This window comes from Puma concolor, chromosome B4 (assembly GCF_028749965.1).
Source record: "Puma concolor isolate L17-30 chromosome B4, mPumCon1.1.hap2, whole genome shotgun sequence".
Taxonomy (NCBI): Eukaryota; Metazoa; Chordata; class Mammalia; order Carnivora; family Felidae; genus Puma; species Puma concolor.
Window position 1 is genome coordinate 128,803,513 of NC_141673.1, and position 12,374 is coordinate 128,815,886.

Here is a 12,374-nt window from a genome sequence, read left to right on the forward strand (position 1 = left end):
GACCCCAGGGTATATTTTAAATTCGAACATTTCTGACTTTGTTGCTCTTGATCACAATTACACCGGGTCACCGAAGATTTAGCACCAAGTCATTTACATGCCCTAAGACCTAAATAAAGCCTCGAGGTTTTGTTTTCTAGCTAACCTCTGGGGGGGGGGGGGGGGAGGCTTTCACATTATTCCATTTGGGAGAAGCTGGAGCATACTCTCGTCCTATGCGCGTGTGGTTGGCTGGGGGGGGGGGGGGGGGGGCGTAGCTTCCAAAAGCAATGGCCCGAATTGATATGTGCGAGATTCAGGGCTTCCTTGAGATGCGACTGCGGGGGGACAGCCGGGCGACCGAAGCAGGCGCCTGGCGCCGGCCTCCAGCAGGGGCGCGGGCGGCCGGGAGTCACCCGCTCCGGCCCCCGCAGCCCGCGGAGCCGCCGCTAGGAGGCGCCGCGAGCGCGCCGGGCCCGCCGCCCGCTGCCAGAGGAGGGCCGGCATCCCCTGTCGGCCAGCCCCCGAGCCGGCCGGGGAGCAGGCGGGGAGCAGACCGCAGAGGACGCGCGGCGGAGCGCCCGGGGCTGTCACCGCGGACGCGCCGCGCGCACCGACCCGGGACGCGAGCATCGGGGGAGCGCCGCCCGCCGCCGCCCGCCAAGGAGCCGCGCCGGCTTCCTGGGCTCCCGCTCCCCGGGTGAGCATCCGCCGGGGCGGAGGGCGATGTCTGCCCGGGCCCGCCGCGGTCCCCGGGACGGCCGGGCGCAGTGGCTCGCGCCCCTCTGGTGCCTCTCGGCCGCGCTGGGCGTGCTGCGGACCCCCGCCTCGCAGGCGTTCAACTTGGACGTGGACAAGCTCACCATGTACAGCGGCCCCGAGGGCAGCTACTTCGGCTACGCGGTGGACTTCCACATACCTGCCGCTCGCACGTAAGTCGCCCCGCGCGGGGAGTTTTGCGCAAAGGGGGCGAGCCCGGCCACAGGTTGGGTCCCTGCCCCTCTGCCCCGGGGAACCCGCGCCTGTGCCCGCAGCCCGATGGAGGGAGGTTACTGAGATTCCGTCCCGCTGCGCACTTGGGGTCCCCTCGGGCTCCCCGCCACTTGTCCCCCCCCCCCCCTTCCATGCTAGATGTGCCTTGTGAACTTTGAATTAATGATGTGCCACTTTAAATTAATGATGTGCCACTTGTGTAGAACACGCAAGTCCGGGGCGGGGGGGAGGAGGGTGGCTCCCAGGACTCGAGCAAAGACCCGAGCCTCGTACAAAGGGGAAAACGGGACCGAAAAGATCCAAGTCTGTTTATGCGTAGCCTGTAACAATTAAGCGTCTGGGCGCAAGTGCGGTCTGCTGCAAGCGGCTGGGCTCTGCCCTTTGCTATTTTTTCCCCTTCTCTCATCTCACTGCATACACAGCTCCACCTAGAGAAGAATTGGGACTATTTGCACCCTCTTCAAAACCAGGTTTCCGGCGCCCGTAGGTTTCCAACGGGAAATCAAGTTTGACAGTCGGTCTCCATCAGAGATCCGTTTCTACCCCCGATTCCCCGCCCCCGCCCCTAGTCTCGGCGAGCACGCGGCTACGGAGACTGCATCAGACGCGCACGCTCTCATGATTCCCAAGGAGTGATTTTCTCCAACCCTTTCGCAGAGCGAGTGTCTTGGTGGGGGCGCCCAAAGCCAACACCAGCCAGCCAGACATCGTGGAAGGGGGAGCGGTCTATTACTGTCCCTGGCCCGCCGAGGGGTATGCACAGTGCAAGCAGATCCCGTTTGACAACACCAGTAAGTGATCTTTGTCCTTCTCAACGTGGGTCCTCGTTTCAAAGAACCAGAGCCATCGTGGAGTTAACTCCCCCACTTTGTTTCTCCTCATGCGGCCCGTCTGATGAGTTTGTGTTGTGGGCTGTCCAGGTCCCTCCACTCGAGCCTGAGGGAAGGGGAGGAAAATGAACGGTGAACCCCAGACAGGGAACCTTGGTATTTTGACCTTGAGTATTTGGATATGTCCTAGTAACTTCTGTTTCCTTACTGCCCCACGATGAGCAGTTGCAGGGTGAGCGGATGCTTTGAAGACATACAAGCGTTCCACCCTAATCTTGATTATGGAGAGAATTTGGTTGCTTCCCAAGGACAGATCTGGGAAAAGACAGATCCTTAGCGTTTCCAGTGCCCAGACTCTGGAGGCAAGACTCAGCTGCTATAGACCCAGACATCGCTCCATGTTGCTGTTTAATTCTTTACAGAAAGAAAGAATTTTCTTTCAAAATATTGGACATTGGATGCAAACTAGTACAGGCAGAGTGTGGATGGATTACATTCATTTCCAAAATCCCTAGACAGATGTTTCTTATTTAATTAAAGGGCAAATACATTTTAAACAATTCAGGCTGGTTCTGTTTCCTCTGGTGTTTTCTCTTTGGGTCCTGAGAAAATAATTTAAACGTAATGCTTTCAAAAGCATTAACACTGGATGTTTTCATTTGTACCTCTAAAACTCTATGAATTCAAAAGGTATACATTATCACAAACCAAATATCTCTTTTCAGAAAAATGTGGACTCAAATAATGGTCTTGGATGATCAACCACTTAAAATACCTTTTGCTATAAAATACCACACAACTATTTTATGACCTCATTTTTCGTTATTGTTACATTAGAGTGCATTTAGAATGTATGTAGAAAATTCATCTTCACAGCATTTAATGAAATTGGATGGGTGGTATTTACCTGTTTTTAACCGATTTGCATTTTTTTAAAAGAGAAAATAATTTCAATTCTTTCAATGTGGAAATCATTTCAAAGAAAAAATTGTATGCAAGGCTTACCTTGAATTATGACCAAATAAGGAAAATATTTTATAAAAGCATTTTCAAATTATGTCTTTCATATGTATCTATATATAGTCACAATAGATCAGTTACCATAACTCAGTTATTTCATCCCAATTTTTACAAGCTTTAACTTTTAAATTTATTAGAAATTAGAAAAATTAAGCCACTTGATGTTAATTTGTAATTATAAAACAATTAGTTGTTTGATTGGGATTTTAGATGCTTCTGATTACTGACCTCCAGCTTGACAATAAATTTCCTCATTCAGAAGAATTAAGCATCATATTAATGGCATTTTTAATAATCCATATCAAAATCATTTGTATTTTTCAAAGTCTTTAAAACTTAAGCCTTGATAAATAAAGACATAAAGCATTCATATTATTTGAATTTAAGTTAAGGGAAATAAATATTTATACTTTAAGATATGTTAATGCCTTTTTACTGGGAAGCAATCTATAGTCATGGACATGAATTTTGTAACCTTCTAGAACATTCCCATAACATACCAAATCAGGATCTGGTTAGTATATTTTTCCTTTGATAAAAGAAGAACCAATGTCTGCCCGGATAAGTCACATCTGAATACCTTTCTAAGTGCTAATCCCAGTAGATGTCATGGTTCAATAGATGAAAACCAGAGAATACAGACATCAGTATGAATTTTTAAAAACTGAACACTCCCAGCCCAAAATTTCCAGTGTTGAATTACAAAAGGTAGATTTTCCAAAAGTTCCTCCTAAAGCAACTGCTTGGAGATTTGAATTCACTTTCCCATAGAGAACTAATGCTGAAAGACTGTGCTTTGGTTTCCAGAATAGCCCACAGGAATGCACTTAACCCTTATTGGAGCCGAATTGTGTTTGCAATGAAACAGTAGGGGACAAACTAGTACAATTTTAGCAATTAAGTAAATAGAAAAATGGTAAGGATGCCGAGCAAAGATCAGTGTTACTTGGAGAAAGAGCCAGGGGTGAATGGCATCTTCTGTGCAAGTTCTGAGGAAGTCTTCTGGATATCTCAAAGGGCTTTAGAGATTAATGCTTGTGGTTCTCCGCTATGTCGTAGTTTACTTCTAAATGAATGGAGGTTTCTTAGGGTGTTTTTTTTTTTTTTTTTTGACAGACAGATGTCCTTATCCTACAATTACACTTAGCAACCCTAACCGCAATGATTTGGGGACTCATAAAAGGAGTAAGATAAGGGGTAAAAAGCAAGGAGGGAGATAGACGTTTCTGAAATCATTGAGCAAAAAGTGAAGAACAAAAACAGCTTAGGCAACCACACGTTTGTGAGAAATGAATGGTCTGTGATGGAACGAACAAAGCAGTGGTCTGTGAAAGCTTGGGCGAGTTGCCCTGAGAGAAGAGCCTTTGAGTAAAGAAAGTTCCCCGTGTTAGCCATCAGGGGGTACTGTGGGCCCAGGAACCTTGGTTGCTGTTGGGAATGGCCTGGGAACGGTGGGGCAGAAGGAATCTGGGAACCCCAGCCCGGCTTGACCTTGGCTACTGAGTGGGTGCTAGCAAGCACAGGACACCTCATTTCTACCGGTTTCTTATCCAGGTGCCCCAGACGACGGAAGTGCCAGTGGCTGCCATTTGCCGGAAAGCAGGGAAAGAGAGGAGGGGCGCCAGGAGTCAGTGTAGTGATTTCCAGTTCAAGCCTCTGTTCTTTGTGCAGAGTGTGATCTTGGAAGCAAGGATGAAAGGCAGAAACAAAGGGGTTGCTGACTCGGGCCTCTGGCCGTCAATGTTCCCACATGCTTTACATGTTTTGATCACCTACTGTATACCACTTATTTCTAATCCATAACATGTGTTTTATGAATAAGGAAATTGACATCAAACGTGTTAAAAAAAGATACACACAAGGCCACACCTGGTAAACGGTCGGTGCACGGTTGGAAAAGAGGTCTGCCTGCTATAGAGCCTGCCTCTTCACCCTGCCTTCCTTCCAGGAAAGGGAGAAGCCTGGTCCTGATAGGGTGCAAATTCAGGGTCCAATCCTGTGGAGCTGAGATATGGCTTGCCCCCGCCCCGTGCCATTCCCTCGCCCTGCAGTTACCTTCACAAATTGCAATTAAAATGATCTTCTAGAGAGGATCTGGAAGGGAAAAGCGGTTTGGGTCGGGGGTTGCGGAAAGCGGGGGTCAGAGGAGTCTTTGTCTCTACGGGAATGATGGGTTGTACATGCCCCTGGTTTGCCAGAGCTCCCCACAGCGGGCTGTGTCCCCTCACTGTCCCCAGTCACCTGCCTCCTGTCTTACTCTCTGCCCATTGACGGCAATGTAGTTTTCCCAACAGAGGAAGAACATTCCTCTGCTTGACATAGTAGTGGCTCTGAGTGCTGAAGCTGCCGTTCACGGACTAGTGTGATGTCTCAGGTAGAAATACAGATTATATTGCAAATATTCCTCTGAAAGGGTAGTCCTGACTCCCCCTGTGTGTTAGCTCTGGGCCTGCTTTTACTATTACATCTGAATTCAAGGTGTTCTAAGTGAATTTGACCTTTTAATGACATTGCTTCAACGTGTGCAGGCCCCTGGGGTGTCTACAATTTCGTGTTCACAGTGGTAACCAACTAAACTCGGCTTAGTCGTTGAAGGAGACTGGCCTATAATTCAGTCCCTGGATCTGGTTGTGATCTTGAACTTCAGTTTATGTAAGGTCAACTGCCTTTTTTCTTTTTTCAACTTCCATTTAGTTCATGTTGTTATTTTTCTTTTCATTAAATAATCGTTTATTTTATTTTTACCTCATCATATAAAGACTGGATATTACCATATCTTATTGGATTTTAAAAATTCCTCCTCACCATAAATTCAAAAACAGGAAGCCAGGAATAGCCTCACACTTCAAATGCATGAATACTATTAAAATCTGTGGTCCTTTCAAGTACGGAGAAAGGAAACCTTAGGGAAGCATATGGCAGTGGGGGAGGGGCAAAGTGCAAAGAGTAGATAATTTTCCTGCTCTGTATAAAATCAAGGAGCTGCAGAAAAGCACTTCTCTCATCTCCCTTCTGTCTTTCCCTCTTACTTCACTGGAATAAAATTCCCCCATCACCAAATTGATCTCTTTCACTTCTGCCTCAGAAACTCCCTAACCTGTGCCCCATGCCTCAAACCATTTAAAACATCGCATCTGCCAGATTCGTGTTTCGTCCTTTCTAAATCGACTCCCAGGTTCATTAGTTCTCTTTCCGGCGGTTTCTAAGCCCATGTGTGCGGTAAATAAAGCTGCTACGTTTCAGCCTTCCTGCCCCCAAAAGGGGGGAAGAGTGACATAGAGTCAGTGGAGCCTCATCTTTGGAATGATGGGCAAATTGCAACAATAGTAGCACAGGCACGGTGTGCAAATATCTAATTAAGTACACAAGTGAGACATTTTGAGCAGAAAGATAATGGCATGAGCTAATTACCCATCAGAGTCATCCTATCGCTAAGAATAACGGGGAGGCAATGCAGCTGGGAACCACTGGCAATTAGGGACCCACCGAAAGAAGGAACAGGAAGAGGTGGGGGGTGCCACTGAGACTCGGAACCCTCTGAGAAAAAGTACCACAATTTGCCTGGCCTTTATCTAGTATCTTTGTGTTTAAACAACAACAACAAAACAAAACCTTGAAATGGAAGACGGTTTGGTTAGGATTATCTCAAAGCTCTGAAATGGTACGACTTTTCGTGGGAGTTGTGTTTTAGCTTGGGGACCGGAAGGAAGCCTTTGTGTTGGGGGTCTGTTTTATTTTGTGTTAAGGAGCCCGCAGTAAGAAAGCAGCTTCAAGCATCTGGCGCTGTGACTGGTACAGGGGTTGCTTTTTGATAATATTGGGTGTGCCCTCTCTCATGGGAGGGGTTGGGAAACATATTGGTCGCATAAGTCTTGCTTTTCCCAGCTCCCTCAGAAAGAAATCAGGTTTTGTTCAGGAACAAAGAGAAGAAAAACGGAGGTCGGAGCTATCAAGTAAATGACAGAGGAAATAACACCAATGTGACAGAACTCACGGACGGCAGAAATCTGGGCTTTGGGAAGTTCAGCTGCAAGTGGAAAAGGGGAGGAGGCAGCCTCAACGTGACCTCCATTAAGAATTAATCATGCCATAATTAGTATAAGTTTTGCTAACCAGAAACATACATGTACATATACATGCAGTGTGGATCCCACGGAATCATTGAGGGTGGTTTTGCTGGATGGTTTACTTATTCTGGGAGCAGCTCGTGATGGCTACCATGCCTGACACACGGCCCTTGACAGATGCACCCACCTTCCCTAAGCTTGTCCCAATTGGCTCAGACTCTCAGACGACAGAATGCGCCTGAGTCCTGTTACGAGAAGGCAGGAGGCCGTGGTCCCTACAGCACATAGCAACCGAGGAAGCAATTAGAAAAAGGAAGTCCTTGAAACTCCAACTAGAAATGGGAAACAGATCTGCTCCACGGCTTGTTGAGTCGTATGAACATTAGGCGCCTGTTGTTGCCTGATGTGCAAAATTCTTTTCAAGAAGCTAGAAGTCTGCGTGATGGAACAGACTTCCAGGCTTTTTGGCAGGAATAGCCTGTGTAGCAGCTGCAGCGTTCTGGGAGAAAGGTAGGAAATTGTCTTAAAATTATTCTGAAAGCAGACAAAAGCACCTGGACCCTTAAGGTGACTGGATGAGATGTGTGCCTTCAGACTTTAGCTGTTGTGTATAGAGAGCCCGGTAGCTACAAGTGCGAATAAAGAGCGTCGCCGATATTCCGAGAAAAGCTCAGATCAGATGTGCCCTGACTGACGCCAATAGGGATTACACAAATAAGGGATACACAAATGGGGATTTTGGAGGAAGATAGATAGGAGACTTATCATTGATCCCATTAAAAGCACTCACTTAGAAAATAATATTTAATTTTCAAAATTCGGTTTAAGTATATCCTTAGCAAAAACACATTGAAGGCATCAAGCAAGGTGCACCCATATAATGAAATCCAAAAATAGGTTAAACATAATTTGAATTCTGTTATGGGTAGTCAAGGTACGTAAGAAAATCACAATTCACCAATAGGTGATTTACACTAGAAATATTCTACCTAATACACTGGTGTTATTTTGTTGGATGTGAGCCAGGCACTTCCCACACCAGTTTGGAAGAAACAGAGCTGAATCTCAGTTCTGCAGAGTCCAGTTGCTGAACCGTTGGTATTTAGTATATGGCCCCAAAGGTCTGCCAAATTTTCTAGATCCATAAACATTGGTAAAAGTGATCATCTCGCCTTTTAATTGTTTTCCGTAGAAATGAGGCATAGATTACAAAACAAGTCTTTGTAAAAATGCCAGGCATTGGGGTTGGAAAGGAGGTGTTGACTCCCCAGAGGCGCAGAACAAGCGAGTTTGGTGGGTAGGGGGTTGACGCACGGTGGAACTTTCTATGCCTTGATTGTGGCAGTGGGTACGTGGCTAATGTGTTTTTGTCAAAACCCATAGAATGATCCATTACCAAGAGTGGATCTGACTGTTTGGAAACGAAAAAGAAAATCTTTATGGAGAATGCCAGAGAGTTGTATATTCGATGTGGAGATGCAGTTTGGTTTTGTGACCATTGCTATGAGCATGTGGTCTTTAAGTTCCTGGACCATTGGAACTAATAACTGGAAGTATAAGTTATCGTTGAAGAGCTTAGGCCACTGCCTCCAAATAAGGGGGGACCATTGGTCCGATCATCGTGTAGGACCTTCTTTAGTATTCTTTAAGTAAAGGATTATATATTCAGGGGCACTTGGGTGGCTCAGTCAGTTAAACATGTATGTGACGCTGGCTCAGGTCATGATCTCATGGTTTGTGGGTTCGAGCGCCACGTTGGGCTCTGTGCTGACAGCTTGGAGCCTGGAGCCTGCTGTGTCCCCCTTTCTCTCTCTCTCCCCCTGCCCAGCTTGTGCTCTGTCTCTCTCTGTCTCTAAAAAATAAATAAACGTTAAAAGCAATTTAAAGGATTACATGTTCGGAGTATGTTTGGTAAGAGCACTGTCAATGAAAACATGCTGAGTAAGAAGAAATCTTTGCAATGAAGCATGATACTTGTGTAATTTTCTTATCCTTACTGAAAGTCAGGCATGGGACCCCTCACTGGTTTCATTAGGCTAAGGAGACCCCACCTCAAACATTTCCTGTAGTTTTCACAGTCAGCGTTAAGTACCCTGCTGGGCATATACATAAGAATATTAGTTCAGTTTTATTCTTTACCTTAGATATCTGACATAAGGACGCAGATTTGTGTATGATATTGCAGAAGCCTCTGTATCCGTCTGCCCTGGTTTCCAGGATGTGTGGAGATTGGAAAGGCACACACCATTGCTACAGGAATAGGTTTATGCAGGAACCTCGCATAGCCCACCTTCATGCAGAGCACTGGCCCCAGGTGTAGCCGGGTGAACCCGCTCCCACTGGTCAGGTTATGGCTCCATTCACAATACAGCACAGCACAGGGTGTCTCTCAAACGTGTGTTACATACACACCCATGTCCCTACTCACCCTGGACCCACACCCTGGTGTCCCTGACCATCCAGAGCACCTTCTCTCCCCGTAATGACTTTCTGGTACTTTTGACTTCTCCCTTCCTACCATTCCCAGTGGGAAATAGACTTTAGACATTAATTGCGAAGTTGCTGCCAATTGTTTTTTAGGAGAACAGAGGTATAAACACTAAAATATAATGTCTTCAAACATCCTCGATCTGGGTGGTCAAGTAAATTGTGGCATAATCGTACAATTAAGTATTATAATCATAAAACACGAAGCCTACCGAGAATCGGTATTAATATGGGAAAATGGTTTTGTTTTAATGTCAGGTGAAAAGCATAAAATTCAAAATTGTATCTAGACATGTTGAAGACAAGAAAAATGGATATACATTGAGAGGTTGTCCTCGGAAAGTGGGATTAAAACCAAAGTTTTTTCTTCCTTTTTAATTTTTGTAAGTTTATTTATTTATTTTGAGAGAGAGGGAGAGCACGAGTGGGGGGGGGGGGAGGGAGAGAAAGAGAGAATCCCAAGCAGGCTCCATACTCTTAGCACAGAGCCCAACACAGGGCTCCATCTCACGAACCATAAGATCATGACCTGCACTGAAATCAAGAGCTGGATGCTTAACCAACTGAGCCACCCAGGTGCCCCTGTTTTCCTTCTTCTTCTTTTTTTTAATGCATTTTTACCTCATTTTCAAAACTATGAACAGGTATTTATTTGTGATCGGGAAAACTAGTAAAATTAAGCACGCACAAATTTCTAAGTGAAATTGTTGAGTTCACTGAAGTATTTTGAAAATTGAGTTAGATGGTAGAGTAGATTAAAAATGTACTATTTCTATTGGTGTTCACATTTAAAAAAATTTTTTTAACGTTTTTTTATTTTTGAGACAGAAAGAGACAGAGCATGAACGGGGGAGGGTCAGAGAGAGAGAGGGAGACCCAGAATGCAAAGCAGGCTCCAGGCTCTGAGCTGTCAGCACAGAGCCCGACTCGGGGCTCAAACTCACTGACCGCGAGATCGTGACCTGAGCCGAGGTCAGACACCCAACCGACAGAGCCACCCAGGCGCCCCTATGGGTGTTTCCATTTACAAATACTGAAGACTAAGGATGTGTTCAGTAACCCTTACATGTGTAAAAATAAGAAGATGGAGTTGTATCGCCTGTTTTCATTTTCAAGTTGTCCCTGAATCATCAGGATCGTTGACTTGAATGGTCTGACACATAGAAGGGGCTGCACCCTTCTATGGTGGGTGCACCATGTACAGAACCTACCAATTCAAATGCTAATTTCATGTGGAAACACCCTCACAGACATATCCAGAAATAATGTTTAGTCAAATATCTGGACACCCCCTGAGCTGGGCAAGTTGACACGTAAAATCGAAGCCTCTGTGAGACTGTCAGTGCACGTTCTCCTAGGAATAGCACCGAGAATTCATGAACTAAGGAAACCCACGGGATTCATAGGTAGAACATTTATTGGTTGGTCACTATTGATCTTCACGTGTCTTAGGCCGAAGCATACCCAGGAATTACTGTAGTAACGAATGACTCCCAAATCTCTGGCTTCAGACAACCCAGGTGCATCGCTTGCTCCCACCGTGTGTTTATTTTTTAAAGTTTTTTTATTTATTTTGAGAGAGACAGAGACAACATGAGTAGGGGAGGGACAGAGAGTAAGGGGGAGAGAGAATCCCAAGCAGGTTCCGCACCGGAAACGCACAGCCGGGTGCGGGACTCAAACTCAGGAAACTGTGAAGTCGTGACCTGAGCCGAAACCAAGAGCGGGACGCTTAAGAGACTGAGCCACCCAGGTGCCCTTGTATGTTTAATGTAAGGTGGTAAGGAGGTTCTTATGAAGGATGCAGGCTAATGGAGGTTCCTCATTGATGAGCGCTTTCAAGATCACTCCAGCTATAAAGGCAGGTACAGCGTTGCACACTGTTTGTTAAAGCTTCTGCCCGGAATGGACATTTACCACTTCTCCTCACATTTGGTAGGCCAAAGCATGCTCCGGAGGTTGGCCATGCCAACTTACTTCACACTGTTTTTTTTTTTTTATCCGCACCTAACAAAATTATATCTACAACCTGTAGAAGAATACCAGGTAGGATAGGAAATGTAGTAAAAGAGGTTGGCTTTGAAAACTGTGATTAAAGCTGATTTTTCTTCTATCCCTAATGGACATATTTTGTAGGACATATTTTTGGGGGGGGGACTGAAATGGCATAGCTCTTTGGGGCTGCAGTCCCAACCTTCACACTTCCGGTAGAGAGCACATAAATGGCAAGGAAATGAAGGTGTTTCTGTCAGCAGGGATTTGAGTAAAACTTTCTGCCAAAAATCAGTCCTTCACCTGATCTGCCTGGACTCCATTCTCTACCACAAATGTTGTCTGGGAAGACTGAATGCCCTTCATCCTTTCAGTCAGCCTTCTTGGGATACGTGCTGTAAAATCAATGTCTTTCCCCCCCTCAAAGCACATTTCAGTTCACTTTTTAATATCAATTTATTTTTGAGAGAGAGAGAGCACGCGAGAGCGTACCTGCATCCAAGTGGGCGAGGGGCAGGGAGAGAGAGGGAGACACGGCATCTGAAGCAGGCACCAGGCTCTGAGCTAATCAGCTCAGAGCCTGACCTGGGGCTTGAACTCTCCAGCTGTGAGATCTTGACCTGAGCTGAAGTTGGATGCTTAACCAAGTGAGCCACCCAGGTGCCCTGCGGTTCATTTTAACCCACCTTTACTTCTAAAAATATTATCTTAAGACAACAGTGGAAGCGAAAGTGAAGCTTCATGTTAGCAGGCAATAAAACCAAATTTCAGTGACTAGAACAGGGTTAGTAGCTTTCCGTAAGCGGACACCAGTCTAAAGAGTCGAAGTGTGGCCATGAAGAGAGCCCAAGGCCTTCCTTACTCTTGTGGGGTTTATGGTGCACAGCCAGTGACAGAAAAAGAAAGGTAAGGCCAAGGTGACAGAGAGCGGTGTGTCCCCACCCGTGTATCTATTTTTGATTGGGCGGGTATTAGTTTCCTGGTGCCGCTGTAACAAATTACCATA

General features: G+C 46.0%; 1 protein-coding gene across 1 annotated transcript in view; it reads left to right on the forward strand.

Annotated features, from left to right (window-relative positions):
* The first annotated feature begins 401 nt into the window (after positions 1–401).
* ITGA8 (integrin subunit alpha 8) overlaps positions 402–12,374 on the forward strand; it is a 190,294-nt gene continuing 178,321 nt past the window's right edge. Inside the window, exons 1-2 of the mRNA XM_086714858.1 lie at positions 402–911; positions 1,630–1,763. Of these exons, the coding sequence (XP_086570984.1) occupies positions 706–911; positions 1,630–1,763 (340 nt within the window). The 5' untranslated portion in view covers positions 402–705. The remainder of the gene's footprint in view (positions 912–1,629; positions 1,764–12,374) is intronic.